A 20,624-nucleotide genomic window follows, 5' to 3' on the forward strand; every position below is an offset into this window, starting at 1 on the left:
TCTCGCGGTGATACCACAAGGCTGATTTGAGGATCCTAGGTATTGAAGGTGAATGGAAGGAAACAGCCCAATACAGGGACAGATGGCGAAAGTACACTGCTGTGGTAATGGACTCTTGAGTCCGGTATGGACAGTGTGTGTGTGTGTGTGTGTGTGTGTGTGTGTGTGTGTGTGGATGTGTGTGTGTTGTTTACTCTGGTAACAAGGTTAGTTGACACTGCTTAGTAATTCGAAACACTAAAACGAAAAACACTTTAATATTGTAATGTAATGCAGATGTATCCAAATTCATTAAGTCAGTGATAATGTTAAGAAACAAATGTTGTAAAATGATTTGAATTTTATTCATTTCTTTTAAAAAAAGTTTGTCTTTAGAATCACATGAGATATTTATAAGTCCTCACTGGAAATGAGTTGCAATAAAAGTGACATACTCATACAAACAAAAATACAATTGTAATAATACTCACTCCTTCTTAATATTAAGAGGACTGCTGAAGAAATTTCTGCCATCAAATTTCACTGGTTTTACAGTGTCTGTAAAGAAAATCACAGCTAAGTTTACATTTGTTGTTATATCAGGGTATGTAATAAAATTTCCTCCACATTTAAAAATTACATAAATAAATCACTTTAAAACATCAAAGTAATTGAAGAAGCTTCACAATGCTTCCCAGTCACTATCAGAGAGAGGACGGAGAGCAGGAAGGGAGTAGAGATAGAGAGAGAGAGAGAGAGAGAGAGAGAGAACGTTCTAGGAAACAGTGAATGACACTCTTCTTATCTTATGAGAAACTTGGATTGCAACAAAACTATCAATAACTGCTTTAAAAGAAATGTGTCAAATGCCACTGGAAATACTGTTAGTAATCAGGAAGAAAATAACTTATTTGTACTGATCACAAGATAAAATTCTGACAGTCAGAACTGTGTCTTATAACCAAGAAAAATAAAATGTACACCGAACAGTCAGATTGTATGATACATAGTTTGATCATAGAAAACGTTTTAGAATCAAGGAAAGGGCTCCACAATGACTCCCATTTCAAATCTACCCCACATACAAATGAGCCAGAAATGAGACAGACCTGCAGAAAATGAAAGAGTGAAATTTTCATATGAGATGATTTTTGAAATATCTGCGGTAAGAATAAAGTTCAGAATAGCAGTTTAATAATAGGTAGCTGTACAGATCTCCTAATTCTTTTGTCATTTAGAGGAATTTATTGATAAATTCTAACCTCATAAACAGGCTATAATAGTAAGGGATGTGAACATTGCCTCCTTAAATAATAATGTAACTTACCTTAGATATACTGGTATGTTGCAGTCCTATAATTACTTCCATGTGATTTCAACAACAAAAAGCCTGACATGTGTCTCTCAGGTATGTATGGACCATGTTATTACAAACTTCAGCAAGGAAGACCTTGTGATTAGAACTGCTGAGCACCACAATTCTGATCATAGTTATTGGTCCTGAAGCTTCATATAAATAAAGAAATATTATCTCACGGTGACCTATTTACCTTTTATAGAAAAGGTGTCACACATTAAAGGAAACCCGTGCACACATAAACTGGCAGTTTCAAGAGCCTTAAATTCCCTCTGACGTTATAGAATTAAGGGAAGGTTTACTATCTTTTGGTCCAAAAAATCGATTTTTTTAAAATTTCATTTTTGGATCCACAAAAGTGTTTAGAATTCACCCCTGAAACGGTTTTCTCAAATACAGAACAGAAATGTTTCTTATTCACGGTAGAACAAAAAAATGCACCTGCCTGAAATCGGCCTTTTTCACGCACCAGTTTTTTTCTTTCAGAGGACAAGGTATTGTACTGGTGCTTAGTAGGAAAAACACAAAATTCAGATGAAAGTTTGAACACGTGTGTTTGGAAGTTAGCCCCCAAGCATTTGCATTCTGGTGTGAAGACTGTGGAGATTGCGACTTTCCTGGCAGTGAGCAGCTTCAACGAAGGGTATTCAGCAATTATGAAGACCATGACAATGATGAACGTCACCCTGGGACTCTATTCGATGCAGTTCGCCAAGCATTCGGACGACCACCGAATTCAAGCGACCGAAAACCGCTTGTCACCGGCCGTACGAGCGGCTCTGGAGCAGTGCAGGATGGCCCAGATTGAGCAGAATGGCCTCTATGAGGAAGAGGAAGGACTAGTTTATGGACCCAGAAGAGCAGATTGAACGTAAGTTGCTTAATATTGCATTCATATGTAGTCAAAACTTCAAACGCGTTTTTCTTGAAATGACTTTTTTTTTTATCGCGCGGTATGGTAACTTCAAATCTACTGAATGAATTGGCATCATTCTTTGTTTACAATGAAGCTAACTAGATTATCTAGGAGTTTTACCACTTTTATTCTGATCCATCAACTATAAATACTTTTATTTGGCTGACAAAGTCGAAAAATAGATGAAAAAAAACCCCTTTTTTTTTCAAATGGCTGCCATTTTGTTTCCTATGGTCCAAATACACTCCTGGAAATTGAAATAAGAACACCGTGAATTCATTGTCCCAGGAAGGGGAAACTTTATTGACACATTCCTGGGGTCAGATACATCACATGATCACACTGACAGAACCACAGGCACATAGACACAGGCAACAGAGCATGCACAATGTCGGCACTAGTACAGTGTATATCCACCTTTCGCAGCAATGCAGGCTGCTATTCTCCCATGGAGACGAGCGTAGAGATGCTGGATGTAGTCCTGTGGAATGGCTTGCCATGCCATTTCCACCTGGCGCCTCAGTTGGACCAGCGTTTGTGCTGGACGTGCAGACCGCGTGAGACGACGCTTCATCCAGTCCCAAACATGCTCAATGGGGGACAGATCCGGAGATCTTGCGGGCCAGGGTAGTTGACTTACACCTTCTAGAGCACGTTGGGTGGCACGGGATACATGCGGACGTGCATTGTCTTGTTGGAACAGCAAGTTCCCTTGCCGGTCTAGGAATGGTAGAACGATGGGTTCGATGACGGTTTGGATGTACCGTGCACTATTCAGTGTCCCCTCGACGATCACCAGTGGTGTACGGCCAGTGTAGGAGATCGCTCCCCACACCATGATGCCGGGTGTTGGCCCTGTGTGCCTCGGTCGTATGCAGTCCTGATTGTGGTGCTCACCTGCATGGCGCCAAACACGCATACAACCATCATTGGCACCAAGGCAGAAGCGACTCTCATCGCTGAAGACGACACGTCTCCATTCGTCCCTCCATTCACGCCTGTCGCGACACCACTGGAGGCAGGCTGCACGATGTTGGGGCGTGAGCGGAAGACGGCCTAACGGTGTGCGGGACCGTAGCCCAGCTTCATGGAGACGGTTGCGAATGGTCCTCGCCGATACCCCAGCAGCAACAGTGTCCCTAATTTGCTGGGAAGTGGCGGTGCGGTCCCCTACGGCACTGCGTAGGATCCTACGGTCTTGGCGTGCATCCGTGCGTCGCTGCGGTCCGGTCCCAGGTCGACGGGCACGTGCACCTTCCGCCGACCACTGGCGACAACATCGATGTACTGTGGAGACCTCACGCCCCACGTGTTGAGCAATTCGGCGGTACGTCCACCCGGCCTCCCGCATGCCCACTATACGCCCTCGCTCAAAGTCCGTCAACTGCACATACGGTTCACGTCCACACTGTCGCGGCATGCTACCAGTGTTAAAGACTGCGATGGAGCTCCGTATGCCACGGCAAACTGGCTGACACTGACGGCGGCGGTGCACAAATGCTGCGCAGCTAGCGCCATTCGACGGCCAACACCACGGTTCCTGGTGTGTCCGCTGTGCCGTGCGTGTGATCATTGCTTGTACAGCCCTCTCGCAGTGTCCGGAGCAAGTATGGTGGGTCTGACACACCGGTGTCAATGTGTTTTTTTTTCCATTTCCAGGAGTGTAACTTAATCGAGGTACAACTTCTAAAGAATCTTATATACTTGGCTAATGTCAACTCAATTTTGATTTCAGATGAGCTGGATGACCTGTGACACATCGCACGTGGAGATCTGCATTGAAATTTTGTTTCGTTCCAACGGCACTTCCACCTTGACTCTTACATTTCCGGTCGAAAAAACATTTTGACCAAATTTGACAATGATATTTATAACACATCCAGAGAAAAAAAATTGTCAATGAATATGCTTTTTTGGGGCCAAAGATAGTAAACCTCCCCTTAAAGTATGATATGAAGGATTTATATATATTTTTTTAGAGACCCCAAACTGCAGTACTTCCAGTCTAAATACAAAGCCTGTAGAAAAACCTACAGGGAAGCACTTAAGACATTAAAAGCACATATGCAGAACAGATGAGACAATCTAGTAATGTTAGGAAAACAGCAAGGAGTATAGTAAATAAGGAAAGTGGGGGGAGCAACAACGCAATGTGCAATAACTTAATAATAAGAGACAATGAAAAATTGCTGAGTGACCAAAAGGAAGTATGTGAGATATTCAGAGACCAATTTAGTAAGAAGAATAGGGAGGATGTGATTGATCCACCACAGGTGCTAAATCTCAGTAATGGCATTCATTCTTCCTGAGTGTGTTAAATAACTGGAAATCCTGAATTAATTGTTTTTACCAAATATGTTTCACAGAATCATGTTAGGCTCTTCAGAGGATTGCAAAGTTTAGTTCTGTTTTTTATTATTTTACCAAATATGTTTCACAGAATCATGTTAGGCTCTTCAGAGGATTGCAAAGTTTAGTTCTGTTTTTTATTATACTATCAACAACTTGCTATGATGTGGAACATATCAACTTGTTTTCAAGTAAGATATATTTTCTTTGTAAAACATGGCTTCTTGCTGGCTATTTACATAAATGAATGTTTTTAGATCTTAATCTTCAACATTATTTAGTTAATGAAACCCAACCACAAATATACTGTCTATTCAAAAATTCATCTATGTAGTAGGTGCTGTCAAGAAGAAATGAATTCAATTTGTTTTTAAAACTTTCATTATCTACCAACATCTGTAATTCACAAGGGAGGTGATCAAATAATTTTATGGCTGCATACTTTGCTCATTCATGTGCAAGAGAACGGTTAAGTTGTGGCTAGCTTCTTTTGTTCCTAGTTATATATTTATGCATGCTATTTATTATTTTCAAACTGTGCTTATTATTCATAATAAACTTTGAAAGAGAATAAATGTATTGTGAAACTGTTGTTAGCATGCCTAATTTTTTAAACAGTTACCAGCAAAAAGTTCGAGGATGGGCACGAAATATGTTTACTGTGTATTTATGTGCAATGAATACTGTGTGTGTGTGTGTGTGTGTGTGTGTGTGTGTGTGTTGCCTCAAATAATACCATATGACATAAATGAATGGAAGTCTGCATAGTAAGATAACTTCCTAATGCTTTCATTGCCAAAATTGGCAATTATACATAGAGCAAACACTACTGAACTCAAGTGCTTAAGATTAACAATATGTCATTTTCAGTTCTACTTCTGTCAGTATGAACACCCAGGGATTTTGGAAATTGATTCTACATATTTTCTTTCCCTCTGTTGTATTGTTGTTAATGATTTATTTTGCATTATGAAGTACTGAAAGAACAGTGTTTCTTAAAAGGTAGGTGACAGACCAGTTACCGAGAGGCAAACAATAATTACTCTGAATATTTTATTTATGGCTTCTTTTACAGTTAGGCTTGATTATGATGTCTGCATAATCAACAAAGAGCACTGTTCCTATTTTGTCAGCATAAGAGGGAAGGTAACTTATATATAGCAAGAACCAGAGTGGCCCTAGAATTGAACACTGTGGAATACCAATAATAATTTGTCCCACTCTGAAGGAGATTCATAATAAAAGTTACATGAAGTACCTAATATGACCCTTTTCTTCCTGTCAGTTACGTATGAAGTAAATCACTTAGTTATTTTACATTGAAAGCCATAAACTTCAAAAGGTTGTTATGAAAAGAGCTAATGAAGTAATTATCCTTTTATTTTTTACAGTTTTGAACATGGATTTTATTTCTTTTTAGATCACAGATCGTAATATGATTACATTACACACATTTGGTAAATCAATAATAAAAATTTAGTTGCAACAGAGACGTACCGTAATACTTATTCTGTCTACAAGAAGTAACAACTGAGGAGGAATGACTGTAAAAATCAACTACATAAACAAGGATGGATGGGAGCAGACATGTCACAGAAATACAGAGCTCACAGGACTGCACTGAATGCTATAAAAATGAAATTTAGAAGAGTGTGTATGAAATGCAACTGACAAAGGTAAAGCACGCAATGCTTTCGAAAGTTTTGTAATACATCTCTATAGCTGATGAACTGTCTTTGAAACACTCCATATCATACAGGAGACTACACAAAGATATTTGTCATTCAATTAAAGGGAACATCAATACCAAAGTCAGGCCCAAAGACCACAAAAAAATGATGCAACTGTGAAAACCAAAGGGCATAAACACACAAAACTGATGTTAAGTAGAATGTCTTTCATCATAATACATGCTACTATCATGAATGGCAAGAAATAAGGAACATTACGGTTTAATGAACCACTGATGACAAGAAAGCTGAGAGATGGAAAGCATGCTCAGAAAGGATAGGGATAGAGAAGGATATCACCTGTTATCTTTTCAAAGTGATGATTCTAACGTTAACCTTAACAGATTTAAGGAGATGAGGGACAAAATAAATTTGGGAAAATGAACCGAAATATTAACACTACTCCTCTTTAATATGAGTCCAGTGCTGCCTAACTCTTTATGAATTGCAAGAGCTAATGCATAGTAGCCTTACACACTTAGAGAAATGACCTTGGACTTTCTGCAGTGAATATAGTGATGTAAGTTAGCCTTTGAGATTCATGTTAGAAGAGCAGTTCATATTAACTTAATCTGGTAGAAAAGAATATACTTTTGAAATATGAAGGATTAGCAGAAAGTAACTTCTAATTAACAATTGCTCCTATAAATATGGTAATGAAAAGTTCTGGTGGCATTTAAGTAATTTAAGGACAAAAGATTGTTGTTGTTGTTGTTGTCGTCTTCAATCCTGAGACTGGTTTGATGCAGCTCTCCATGCCACTCTATCCTGTGCAAGCTTCTTCATCTCCCAGTACTTACTGCAACCTACATCCTTCTGAACCTGCTTAGTCTATTCAACTCTTGGTCTCCCTCTACGATTTTTACCCTCCATGATGCCCTCCAATGCTAAATTGGTGACACCTTGATGCCTCAGAACATGTCCTACCAACCGGTCCCTTCTTGTTTTCGGACAAAAGATAATTCACCAACTAGTAAATTAGTGAGTTGCTGAAAGAAACATAAACAAAGCTGAGAAATTTGACAATATTTTGAAAACGATAGCTGCTACTCACCTCATAGCAGAGATGGTGAGTTGCAGATAGGGGCGCATGCACGCACACGCACACACACACACACACACACACACACACACACACACACACACCAAATGCAACTCTCACACAAATGACCACAGTCTCTGGCAACTGAAGCCAGACTGAGAAATTTGCTAGCTTTCACACATATATCGTTTTCCACAGCTATACAATACAGTATACATATACACGCAGGTGTATGTGCATTACACTGCCTGATAAAAAAGTGAAGCACCCAGAAACAGAGCAGGAGACAAAATGAAACTTCATCAGTTGAGAGGGTAGGTGGTGTTATTTCAGCAATTAAAAAATGTGAGTGTACATAGAACTTGGCATTCTAAACCCACTTATCAGTACAATGTTGCACCTCCAATGGAATTAATTCATGCACTGATTCAATTGGGAAAGTATCATGAAGCTGTTGTACCCTCTCTTGAGGCAAATTGCCCCACAACTGTTGTAACTTGTCCTCGATACCTTGCACACTGGTATTGAGATGAAGCCGACATCAGAGCTGATCTCACACTTGTTCTATCAGGGACAGATCTGGAGACGTTGCTGGCTATTGGTGTACCTCAGTATGATGTAGACAGTTCACACAGTCATGTACCATGTGTGAATGAGGATTGACATGTTGAAAATGGCACCACAAAACTGTTACATGAGAGGTAACACAGGAGGACACAGGATGTCTGTGATGTACTGTTGTGCCATTAGAGTTCCCTAAACAGGTAGTAGCCATCAGACCTGATGGCCTCCCACATTATGCCGTCAGAAGTTAATGCTGCTGTGCCTCTGCAAAACACTAAAAGAATGGAACCTCTCTCTCTAGGTCATCGCCATAGCCACTAATGATGGTCATCTGCAGTAGTGCAAACTCTGTTTCATAGCTGAACACATTCGGGAGGACGACGGTTCAATCCCGCGTCCGGCCATCCTGATTTAGGTTTTCCATGATTTCCCTAAATCACTCCAGGCCAATGCCGGGATGGTTCCTCTGAAAGGGCACGGCCGACTTCCTTCCCCATCCTTCCCTAATCCGATGAGACCGCTGACCACGCTGTCTGGTCTCCTTCCCCAAACCAACCAACCAACCATAGCTCAAGATAATGCTATGCCATTCATCAAAAGTCCGTAGTTCCTGGTCACAGCACCACTCCAAATGCAGTCATTTGTTTTATGACATAGATGGCAACCTATGCAGGAAAGGTACCTCCCTAGTTCAGCTGCTGCTATTCTTTGACCAAGGGCATGGGATGACACAGAATGTTTCACAGAGTCCATTACTTGTTTTCAGATGGCAGGCACAGATGTGAAGGATTTGATGTGCTTGGTGCAAGAGTCATGCATAATGAAAGCAGCAATCTGGAAGGGGTGGGGATGGGGGTGAGGAAAGGAGAAGGGACAGCAGGGTATGTATGAGGGAGAGAAGAGCACTGTCTAGTGGAGTGTGCAGGGTCTAGACAGAGGCACGACAAGACTGTCACCAGGCGCAGCATCAGAACGCTGTGGGACATGGACTAGGAGGAGGGGAAGGGGTGGAATGTGGAGTGGAAAATGAAAGGAACAGGGAAAAGAAAAGATGGGTGGGTGCACACAATGAGGGTGAGGGGATGTGAATAGGGAGCAGGTGACAGGACAGTGGGAGTGGAAACTGTTGGGTGGATGGGATGGGGCAATGGGTTACCATAGGTTGAGGCAGAGATAATTTCGGGAGTGGAGAATGTGTTGTGAAGATAACTCCCATCTGCACAGTTCAGAAAAGCTGGTGGTGGAGGAGAGGATCTAGATGGCACAGCAGCCTCTGAAATAAAGCATGTCATGTTCAGCTGCATGCTGTATCGTAGGAACGTTTACTTTGCTCTTGGCCACAGTTTGGTTGTGGCTGTGTATCCTAGTGGACAACAGGTTGGTAGTCACAACAATATAAAAAGCTTTGCAATAATTGCAGAAGAGTTGGTATGTGACATGGCTGCTTTCACAGGTGGCCCAACCTCTGATGGGGTAGGATAAGCCAGTGACAGGACTACAATATGAAGTGCTGGATGAATGAATTGGGCAGGTCTTGTACCTGGGTCTTTTACAGGGATATGAATCTTATGGCACAGGGTTGGGATTGGAATAGCCATAGGGATGGACTAGGATGTTGTGGAGGTTGGGTGGGTGCTGGAACACCACTTTAGAAGCGATGGGAAGGATCTTTCGTAGGATGCCCTCACTACAGTGCATCACAATAGGTAATAAAAGTGCTCATGAAGGATGTGGTTCAGTTGATCCAGTCCAGAGCGCATTTGGATGATGAAGGGCACATTTTTTTAGCTGGGCCTTGGGGGAGTGGTGGGAGGTTTGGGAGTGTGTGGGAAAATGGTAGGGGAGATCTGTTTGCAGACTTGATCTGGGGGATAGTACCTTTCTGTGATGGCCTCGGTGAAGCCTTCAGCATATTGGGCAAGTCAAAATGCAGATACTGTTGCTGTTTAGTGGGTTTAATGTGGACAGAAGTGTGGCTGGAGCCATCAGAGAGGAGGAGGTCGATGTCCAGAAAGGTGGCATGCTGGGTTGGAGAGGACCAGGTGAAGCAGATGGGAGAGAGATTGTTGAGGTTGTGAAGAAATGGAGGCAGGGCATCTTGGCCCTGATTGCAGATCATGAATATGTTGTTGATGAACCTGAAATAGACCAGGTGTTAGGCATTTTGGGGGAGCTAGGAATGTCTCCTCTAGGTGGACCATAAACAGGTTGGCATAGGAGTGTCCCATGCATGTGCCCATGGTTGTACAGCTGATTTGTTTGTATACCTTCCCTTCAAAGGAGAAGTAGTTGTGTGTTAGGATGAAGTTAGTAAGGTATATGCGGAATGAGGTGGTGGATTTGAAGTCTTTCGCTCTACACCCAAAATTAACCATATTTGACTTTTCAAAGACCTACTCTCCTTCTCCCAAACCCTGGAATGGAAAAATTTCTTTGCCATGAATCCCTAATCTAAAACATTGAACCCTGCCTCTCCAACTAAAAAAGTGCTTAGAATAGTTGACGCACACAAATGTCTTCATGCTGGATATCCCACACCGATATGAATTACCACTGTGGTTGTGGGTAAACAAGGAAATTACTGCCGCCAATGAACAAATGTCAATATTATATAAACATTTCAGAACTGTAAAAATCCTTGATGGTAGCAACATTGGCTGAAGATTCCAATCAATGCATGCATTACACCTTAATAGACTACAGAAAAACTGTTCATAAAAAATATAAACAATAATGTCAACAACAGGATTCAAATGTGCAAAAGTGAAATCATGTTAAACTGGCACTCTTACAACACAGCAGAGACAACACCAACACCTCCACTATCAGCATTTCCAGCAGAAAAAACAGCTCATCTGACATGCACAAGAAAGGAACCCCAGTGTTTTTTTTATGGTGAGTCACACAAGGGAAGTGCAGCTTAAGTCATCTGATGCATTTCACCTGGGGCAGCCACATGACAACAGTCAAGAATTTTGTGTGTCCAACAGCCAGACAATATTGCAAGAAGTTTGTTTTTCTTGCACATTAATATGCAGGCACAAAAAAAATGGAAATGGAATACTGGTTGGAAGAATTAAACTGCAATGTTTTGCTAGTAAATGAACACTGGTTAGTTCACTGTGCACTAGAATTAAATGTACCTCATTGATACAAATTAGCAACAAGTTACTGTAGAACAAATCTGAAGCAGGGTGGTGTTCCAGTCTTTGTCAAAGGAACAAATAATTTAATATATGAAGTGATAGATAATAAGTTCTCTATGTATGGAAGCAGTTTTTGAAGTCTCAACAACTAATAGCTATATCAGTATACCACTCTTCTAGTTGTAGAGCCGACTTCTACCACCAAATGTATCACGATGACCAAATGTAGTGGGAAGAGGTAGAAGCCACTGTATTAAGACTCGACTGAGCTTTCCAAGTGATTTATTGTTTCCAACTACAGTGCTGTGTTCCCCTTGGTCTGCGTCACTGGGTCCCACAATGCTGAGGACACCGCTTCGCTGCCTGCAAAATGGCTTGGCGCGGAATGGCTGCCTCAGTGACCCGTGCACACACTGTGTGATGGCCTTGTATGCCAGCAGAGTTGTGTCGTCATCAGGATGCCGGCAGTTGATGCAGTGGTCTGCATCCCTGCCAACTCGACACTGCTCGGTGCAAGCTGCAGGCAGCCAGCTGCATCCTTTTCTCTGGCGTGGCTGAGATCGTGGAGCCAATGAGTGCCCATTATCCGGCATCCAAATCTGTGGCCCTCGTCTCTGGCATGCGTTGAAAGCTAGGACACCTGCCCGCGATAGCGAGCCATGGAGTGGCCCACTGCTGGCTGGCTACAGACCCCGTGTCAGCCTCAGAGGGTTGAACCAGTGACCCGCAGTGGACTGGAATGCTAGCGCACCATCTGCTGCTGTGGCTAGCTGGTGGTGTAACACTCCCCGCTGTCCAGGACAGCTGCCACACTTGAATGAATCTCGTTAGAAACCCGCAGCTCTTTATATGCAGCTGTGCACCTCTGTTTTGCTATGCATGCCGCTTCGCATCATGTACTCATAACACACTAGGTTGGCCAGTGGGCCCCTTCTGCCTGTAATTTGCGACATGCAAAACTGCTACGTATACTCTTTCAGCAATTTGATGGCCCTGTGGCCTCTATTCTACTTCGAAACTGTTGGTATGTGCAACTCACTGCAATTTGGCTCGCACCTAGCTGTAACCTGTGCTCAGAATATTGCACAAAACTGACTTTCTCTATCCTAAACGGTGGTGCCGCTATGTTATTCCCCTCTTTGGAAAGACCTGGTCCCCAGGTTGACTCTTAACTAGCTCTCATCTTGTTTGGGTTGGCACCTATGGCATATTTCCTTACTATTAGAAAACTTAAATGTGGTCTAGTTCCCCTTGAAACCATGACATGAAACAAAACGAAAAATTCCCTACTGGAAGAGCACTGCTCAAATCAAATGGTTCAGATGGCTCTGAGCACTATGGGACTCAACTTCTAAGCTCACAGTCCCCTAGAACTAAGAACTACTTAAACCTAACTAACTTAAGGACAGTGCACACATCCATGCTCGAGGCAGGATTCGAACCTGTGACCATAGAGGTCGCGCAGTTCTAGACTGTAGCGCCTAGAACCGCTCGGCCACCCCCACCTGCGACCACTGCGCCATCAACCCCTTACTTACTCATCTCACGCCCTCAGTATCCAATCCACTGGGACTTGGACTACCCTTGGTTCCCTCTTGAAATTATCTCTCTGCCTGATCTGAAAGAAAACAACACATAACAAAGTTAAGGCTGCATTGACACTTGGCACCGAGGTGCTCAAAATGATCATTGTTTGCCTTTGCCTTTCCCTATACTGAGTGACATGTTGCACAAGCTGTTCAGCTGAGTCTGATTTAACAAGGTCAGGTTCTGCCTTGGCAAAAACTCTAAAGTGGTTTCTGGCCAGTACGGCTGTGGCTGCATAACATTCAATTGTGTGACTCCTGAAATTGACGCTGGCAGGTGGAAGGTTGATCCTATTATGCTACACTTAGTTCCATTGATTAAAATTCCATTCCCCTCGAGCTCTATACATTTTGCTTCTGCAAATACTCCCCGCTCAAAACAACTTGCTACTACTACCAAATTCTCATAGGTGGAGAAGATCCAATGTATCCCAACCCATTGCAAGCTCAATTTTGGCTCCACGATGTCCCTTGGACAGTCTGTTCCTTTCCCCCTGGCTAAAAATAATTGCACTGTGCATGTGTCCAGATTGGTACTTACCACCCTGGCTGGACATACCATTACCTTCCCTCTATGGCAGCTTCGTAATTCCTCCCTTGCCATCTCGGCGTACCAGTTTTTAGTTGCTGAGATCAGCAACACCTCATTAGTTTTCACTTCCACAAACTTGCCCAACTTCACTAGCCTGAGGACAGGGATCCCCATCCCCCTTTCTCCCTCTTCAAAAGGACTGCTGTCCGCAGCAGGCTATATTCGAAAATACACGCAACATACGAAATACAATGCCTATGTTGCTCTCTATCTTCCTGATGTTCTCTGTGCTTAGCACCTCTCTTCCCTCTCTCTTTCTTCCTCTTTCCTACCTGTGACATGCCTGGAACCACATCTGGGCAACCCTTAAATGGCCGTAACTCCCCAATGTGTACTATCGTTGTTCTAGTTGGCAGCTGAAGCTTAACATTAACGTGGGATGTGGTTTCAACAACTTGGTATGGCCCTTGATACCTTGTGAGTAACTTCTTCATTTTCCTTTTTTGCGTATAGGGGTTGGACAGCATTACTCATTGCCCCACTCTATACTGCGGTAAACTGCCTTTCCACTTTACTGCGTCTTCCTGCCTTTCCAAAGCCTTTGTATTCGCCTTTTGTACCCATTACCAAACAACCCAAATTGTCCTTGCGAATTTCACCGGTCCTTCCTTTCTGTAGCCTCACCAAATCAAGCAGTGACGGCATTTTTCACCTGTACACTACCTCATATGGAGACAAACTGGTATTTGTATGGACTTTTGCTTTTTATGCGCATACAGTATGCTTCAAATACTTGTCCCACTGATGTTAATGAGAATCCACATAAAAACTCAGCATCTTCTCGATTGTTCTGTGTACCCATTCTATCCTTCTGTTGGCCTGTGGATGCAAAGCACTCACCCTCCACTTCTTTATGTTCAACAATTTACACAGTTCCTTCATTAAATCTGACATGAAGTTGGTCCCTTGGTCAGTAATTATTGTCTCCGTTACACAAAACTTCAAAATCCAGTTGTTACTAATACTTGCACTACCACTGCTGCCTGCTGATTTGGCATAGCCACCACCTCCACATGCCTCGAAAAATGGTCTATTATTGTCAGAAGGAATCTGTTCCCCTACGGTGTTCACCTGAAAGGTCCTAAGACATCGATCCCCAACAAAGAAAATGGACATGTTGCTTCTAGTAATCGTTGTAGCTGTATCTGTTTCCAACTCAAATCTGCTCTCCGCGCACATGGTATACAATTCTTGACATATTGATCCACATCTCCTTTCCTACCTCTTCACAAATATCTTTCCGCCACTCTCCTATTCGTTGCTCTACACCCCCCATGACTGGATAATGCGTGATCATGTGCTTCCTTTAAAACCTCATCCCTCAGTTTCGCTGGCACTGCTACCCTTGGCCCTAACTTTGTTTCCCTGCACAGAAGACCGTCATACATATTAAACTGTGGTTGTGTTCGATACAATTTACAATTGTTGTCCACGTCCTGTAATACTTGCCATACTGCTAGGTCATAACCTATGATTTCTACTTTTGCCACCTTCCTACTTAGTGCATCCACATTACCGTGCTTCTTCCCAGGCTTGTGCACCACCACGTAGTCGAATTAAGCCTCACAGCCCATCTAGCGAGTCTAGTGGACGGATCCTTCAACCCCAACAACCACTTCAATGCAGCATGATCTGTCACTACCCGAAATCTTCTCCCATATAAATAACATTTAAGATATGTGATTCCATAGATTACACTAACCATCTCCCTCTGAGTTGTTAAGTAATTCCTCTTTGCTGCATTCAACTGCCTAGACACATAGGCTACAGGATGTTCTTTCCAATCAGTTTCCTGACTAAGAACACACCCTAATGCTTGATTCAATGCATGGCATGCTAGTATAAACTCCTTTTCAAAATCTGGAAACACAAGAACCGGACCTGATATTAACACTTCTTTCAGTTTGACAAACACTTTCTCACACTCCTCTGTCTACTCAAATTTCACACCCCTCCATAACAATCGAATCAAGCACTGTGCTAAACCTGCAAAATCCTTCACAAACTTTTGGTAGAAATTGCAAATTCTGATGACTGACTGCACATCCTTAATTGTTTTTGGTTCCCGAAAATCCCTTACAGCCTGTACCAACCTCAGATCTGTTCACACTCCGTCCTTACTGATAATATGACCCAAATATTTTACTTCTTTTAATGCAAAATGACACTTCTCCAGGCTCAACGTCAAACAAGCTGCTTTTAACCTCATAAAGACTTCCCTTAACTGCTTTCTATGTTGCTCCATGCTACTTGAAAACACTATAATGTCATCTGAATAGACCAGACACTGCTGTGGTTTCAAACCCCTCAAGACACTGTCTAGCAACCTCTGAAATGTAATCAGAGTGTTTTTCAAACCGAATGGCATTCTAATGTACTGGTAATGGCCTCCAAGAATAGAGAAAGCAGTTTTTGTGTGATCCTCTGGAGCCACCTCTAATTGATGATAACCACTTGTCAAATCCATCGTGGAAAAGTACTGGCACTGCCCTAAATGATCCAAAGTCTCTGATATGTTTGGAATGGGATATGCGTCTGTTACTGTCTTATTATTGAGGCATCAGTAGTCACAACAGAATCTGTATTTCTTAGTTACATCCATAGATTTTTTTAGGCATAATGACAATGCCCGCTCCCCAGCAACTATTACTATGCTCTATAATACCATCTGCAAGCTGCTGATCAATGAAATCCTCCACAATCGACTGCAAATACCCCGGTATTCTGTAGGGTTTACAGTAAACAGGTGCTTCATTCCCTGTTGGTATCCTATGTTGAACTAACGCTGGTAACGGCTCTAATGGTAAAAACAAATCCTTAAATTCCCACAATAATTCTTCCATATGCTCTCTTTCTCCTCCTTTCAAATGCTTAATTTGCCAAGCAATGCAATTCTATTGGCAGTTAGTGGTTGATCACTTCGCCTACCTCTCGAACATCAGTCTTCACCATCTGGGCACATACAAATTTGCTACTAAAACTCCTTTCCTCACATTCGCGTCTACAGTGCTAAAATTATCCACGTTCATGGGAAATACTCGCCCGTCATTCCCCTCCTGTATGCGTCCAACACTACGTTTCACAAAACAACCCAATGAAGCCAAAACTTCATTATCCTACAATGATTCAATAACACATACTGTACCCACAGGTAGATTTGACTCCACACTTACCCAAAGTGACTTTCCTGTGCCACTAGACACACACTCATGCGAATTAAGCCTTAATGCTAATGTACGCAGTTTAATTTGTTTGTTCATTACGCTGAACGCCCCTGGTAACAGCTCTGCATTGACAACAGCTTCCCCTAGCTGAAATAACATTCCAACAAGTTCCACAGTTCATTGTCCAAGGTCAATTTTGGCATGATGTTGATGCAAGAAATCTACTCCAAGGATCACGTCGTAGCCCTCACTTAGTCACGGTACTACCTTCATGCATTCATTAAATCAGACTTTCTCTATTTGAAAGTCAACTGTCACCAACCTCAAAGGCATGACCTCCTTATCCCCCACTCTATGCAACCTGTAACGTGGTGGGTCTAGCTTCCTTCACCCCATTATATTCCTAGTAGCCACTGACACTTGCGCCCCTGTGTCCAACAAAATCTTAAACTTTTTAGTTCCTATGGATCCTACCACTGAACATTCCACCTCTGCATATGTATCCATAGCATTGAAATTAAACGGGAACTCCCTTAGGTGGGTCTTGGGCCCCCTCTGCCATTTAGCGCTTGTCCATCTCTCCTATCCCCACTTCTCCATCCTCCCCGCTGCCGATTTCCACCCCTTCCTTTATTCTTTGGTGACTGGGAACATTACCTCTGCACATGTCCCGTACAGCCACACTTAAAACATTTCACACCCACTGTAAACACTGTTTGCCTCTTGCATACCCCTGTTGCCACATCTATTTCCTCTCATTGAATTGCCAGCTGAATGGCTGAATACAAATCTTTCGGAGACCCTTCATGCATTTTCTGTGACATATGCACCAGTAACCCTCTCAAAAATACATCAAGTGCTCTTTGATTGGCCTTCTGCAACAGAACACTATTCGCTTCATCACTCTGACCCAACTCATAAGTATACTCATTAATTTCCCTTATCCTGTCCACATATTTCTCCATCATCTTCCCCTGTCTCTTTGTCATTGTTCTTAACCTCTCTCTAAAATACCGAGCGCTATTCTGTTTTTTGTACCGTTGTAAAATCCCTTCCTTTAACTGCTTAAACTGTCCTGCATTCCATGCGGCCTCAGAACACCTTACATATGTTTTCGCTTCACTCGTTAATCTAATCTTGGCTACATGTAACAACTGCTCATCAGACCAACCATTCATCACCGCTGAAGTCTCCAAGTCCTCCACAAACGAACACACATCCTCAGATGCCTTGCCAGAAAATGGAATAATCAAACTTGCAGCAGGTGGATCAATCTCCTGCACCCTAGGCAACAACGACTGATCAGATGTGGTTTCCCGCTCACTTCTAGATGTTAATTCATTTCTCAACTGCATATTGTCTGCTGTCAATTGTGCTACTTTTTCCAATAAAATCCATACTGCTTCTGGTTCCGACACACCTTGCGTCCTTGACTCTGCCATTGTGTTGCTTTTGTTCCTAGTTAGTCCCGAAACAAAACATTTAAGTACAAGAATAATCCAACCCCCTACACCTCAGTATTGTCATACTCAGTAACATCATACTCAAATCAATACAAAAGTAATTAAATACCACGAAAAAAAAAAAAATCTTACTGCCCCAAATACACTAACACTTATTCTGACAAAATAATAATAATAATATGCCTACACAAAACTTATAAAATGTGGCTCCTGGCAGTCCATAGTCAAAACACAAACAAGAAAGAAAATGACTAACACTCAAAAGAAAACTGGTCAAAATTCACCACATCTTGTGAATGTAATGCGGGTGGTGGGCTTGAATGTCGTACTGGACAGACAATGACCACTATTCTGACACCAAATGTAGTAGCAACTTCTACCACCAAATGTATCAGGATGACCAAACGTAGTGGGAAGAGGTAGAAGGCACCGTATGAAGACTCGTCCAAGCTTTCCAAGTGATTTACTGTTCCCATCCACAGTGCCGTGTTCCCCTCAGTCTCTGTCACCGGGTCCCACAATGCTGAGGACACCGCTTCAGTGTCTGCGAAACAGCTTGGCATGGGATGGCTGCCTCAGTGACCTGTGCATGCACTGTGTGTCAGCCTTGTACACCAGCGGAGTTCCGTCGTCGTCAGGATGCTGGCAGTTGATGCAGCGGTCTGCGTCCCTGCTGACTCAGCGCTGCTCGGTGCGAGCTGCAGGGGCCCAGCTGCGTCCTTCTCTCTGGCATGGCTGAGATCGCGGTGACAATGAGCACTCGTGATCCGGTGTCTGAATCTGTGGCCCTCACCTCGGGATGCTTCTGGCATGCGTTGGAAGCCAGGACGCCTGCCCGCCATAGTGAGCCAGGGAGTAGCCCACTGCTGGCTAACTACGGACCCCGTGTTGGTCTCAGAGGGTCGAACCAGCAACCCACTGTGGACTCGAATGCTGGTGCCTCATCTGCTGCTGCGTGTAGCTGGTGGTGTGACATGCCCCACCATCCAGGAGAGCTGCCACACTTGAATGAATCTTGTTAGAAACCCGCACCTATTTATATGAAGCTGTGCACCTCTGTTTTGCCATATGCGCCACTTTGCGTCACGTACCCACAACATGCTAGGTTGGCCAGTGGGCCCCTTCTGCCTGTGATTTGTGACATGCAAAACCACTACATATACTCTTTCAGCAATTTGATGGCCCAGTGGCCTCTATTCTACTTTGCAACTGTTGGTATGCGTAACTCACTGCAATCTGGCCTGCACCTGGATGTAACTTGTGCTCAGAATATTGCACAAAACTAATTTTCCCTATCCTAAATGGTGATGCCACTACGTAGTTATGACACAGAATTATTATATAAAATCTTGAAAAATTGATAATAATGCTCTTAAACATTTGAAGCATCTATTATAAATATTAAGATCATTAAACTTATACTGTCTAAATGACAAACCCACCAGGCTCAGTGCTTGCTTAGATAATATGATATGCAACTTTTGGCCAAATAAAACTGAATTTGTTACTGTAAACCTTGCTATTCAGAACATGCATGGCTGTGGTTTAGGCACCCTTTAAACAACAATACAGACAGTTCAGCAACTGAACTAGGAAGAGTAACCAGGCCAATCAATGAACATAAATTGAATCAGTTAAAAACCAATCTTAATCACATAAACTGGGATACAGTACTCGCTAGTGATACGTATGTCAAGGGTTCAACACAGAAATTTTTAGAATTATTGGCAGAAAACCTCAACTTATGTTGTTCCAAGTATCACAGAAAGCACCCAAAGCAGACCTGGAGTAATAAACTGCAAGAACTGAGAAACTGGCACATGTGGCACCTGCGCAAACTTAGGGAAGAATGACGGTGCACTATGACAGATTGCATCGGAATCAAGTTGAGAAGGCAACTTACACAGCAGCAAGAAGAGTGTATAGATCACAAATTGAAGCACCCAAGAGGAAAGCCAATGATAGTTACATATTCAGTTTGACAAATAAGTGTAAAGCAGCATGGAATATTATCAAAACTGAGATAAGCTCCAAAAATAAACACAACAACATTCCAATGCAACTAAACACCTCAAGTGCACACTATACCAGTTCTGGCTCAAATAAAAATCTCACTGAAGATGCAAATAAAGTGTAGTTTTGCTTCCAGCTCTAGATAGTAAGCAACATGACAACTTCTGCTGGACTTGTGTACGCTACAGACAGTCAGCAAAACAATTGCCAAACTTAATAACTCAAAAGCAGAAGGCTTCTATGTGCTCCCAAACAATATAATAAAAAATGTATAGAAAGAAATTCTACTGCCACTAACCAAAATCATGAAACAAATGCCAGACAAAGGAATTTTCCCAGATTTCCTAAAAATTACTATTGGAACACCTTTCCATAAGAAAGGCGATAAAGCATCTCCTGATATCTATCATCTCATCTCACTCATACCAGTCATATAAAAAATTATAGAGTATTGTATGCACAAAAAGATGAACCAGCATTTCAAACAAAATAATCTACTTAGCTCCTCACAATACGGTTTCAGACCTCATTGTTTCACAGTCAAAGCAGTTGAGAAAGCCATCACAAAAATTTATGGCTGTTTTGAGACTAAGAAAACAACCTGTGCAACTCTTCTAGGTTTGAGGAAAGCTTTTAACACTGTCTCCTACTGTTTACTTATAAAAAGGCTCCAATACTATAGAGCTGGAGAAGATGTTCTTTACCCTCCTCCAAGTAACCACT

The 20,624-nt window shown here is 42.5% G+C and overlaps 1 protein-coding gene across 1 annotated transcript in view; it reads right to left on the bottom strand.

Moving 5' to 3' along the window:
* The window catches only part of LOC124606045 (agrin-like), a 288,503-nt gene that overhangs the window by 15,551 nt on the left and 252,328 nt on the right, over positions 1 to 20,624 (bottom strand). The window contains exon 22 of the mRNA XM_047138007.1: positions 471 to 537. Coding sequence (XP_046993963.1) covers positions 471 to 537 — 67 coding nt within the window. The remainder of the gene's footprint in view (positions 1 to 470; positions 538 to 20,624) is intronic.

Source organism: Schistocerca americana, chromosome 3, assembly GCF_021461395.2.
Source record: "Schistocerca americana isolate TAMUIC-IGC-003095 chromosome 3, iqSchAmer2.1, whole genome shotgun sequence".
NCBI classification, from domain to species: Eukaryota; Metazoa; Arthropoda; class Insecta; order Orthoptera; family Acrididae; genus Schistocerca; species Schistocerca americana.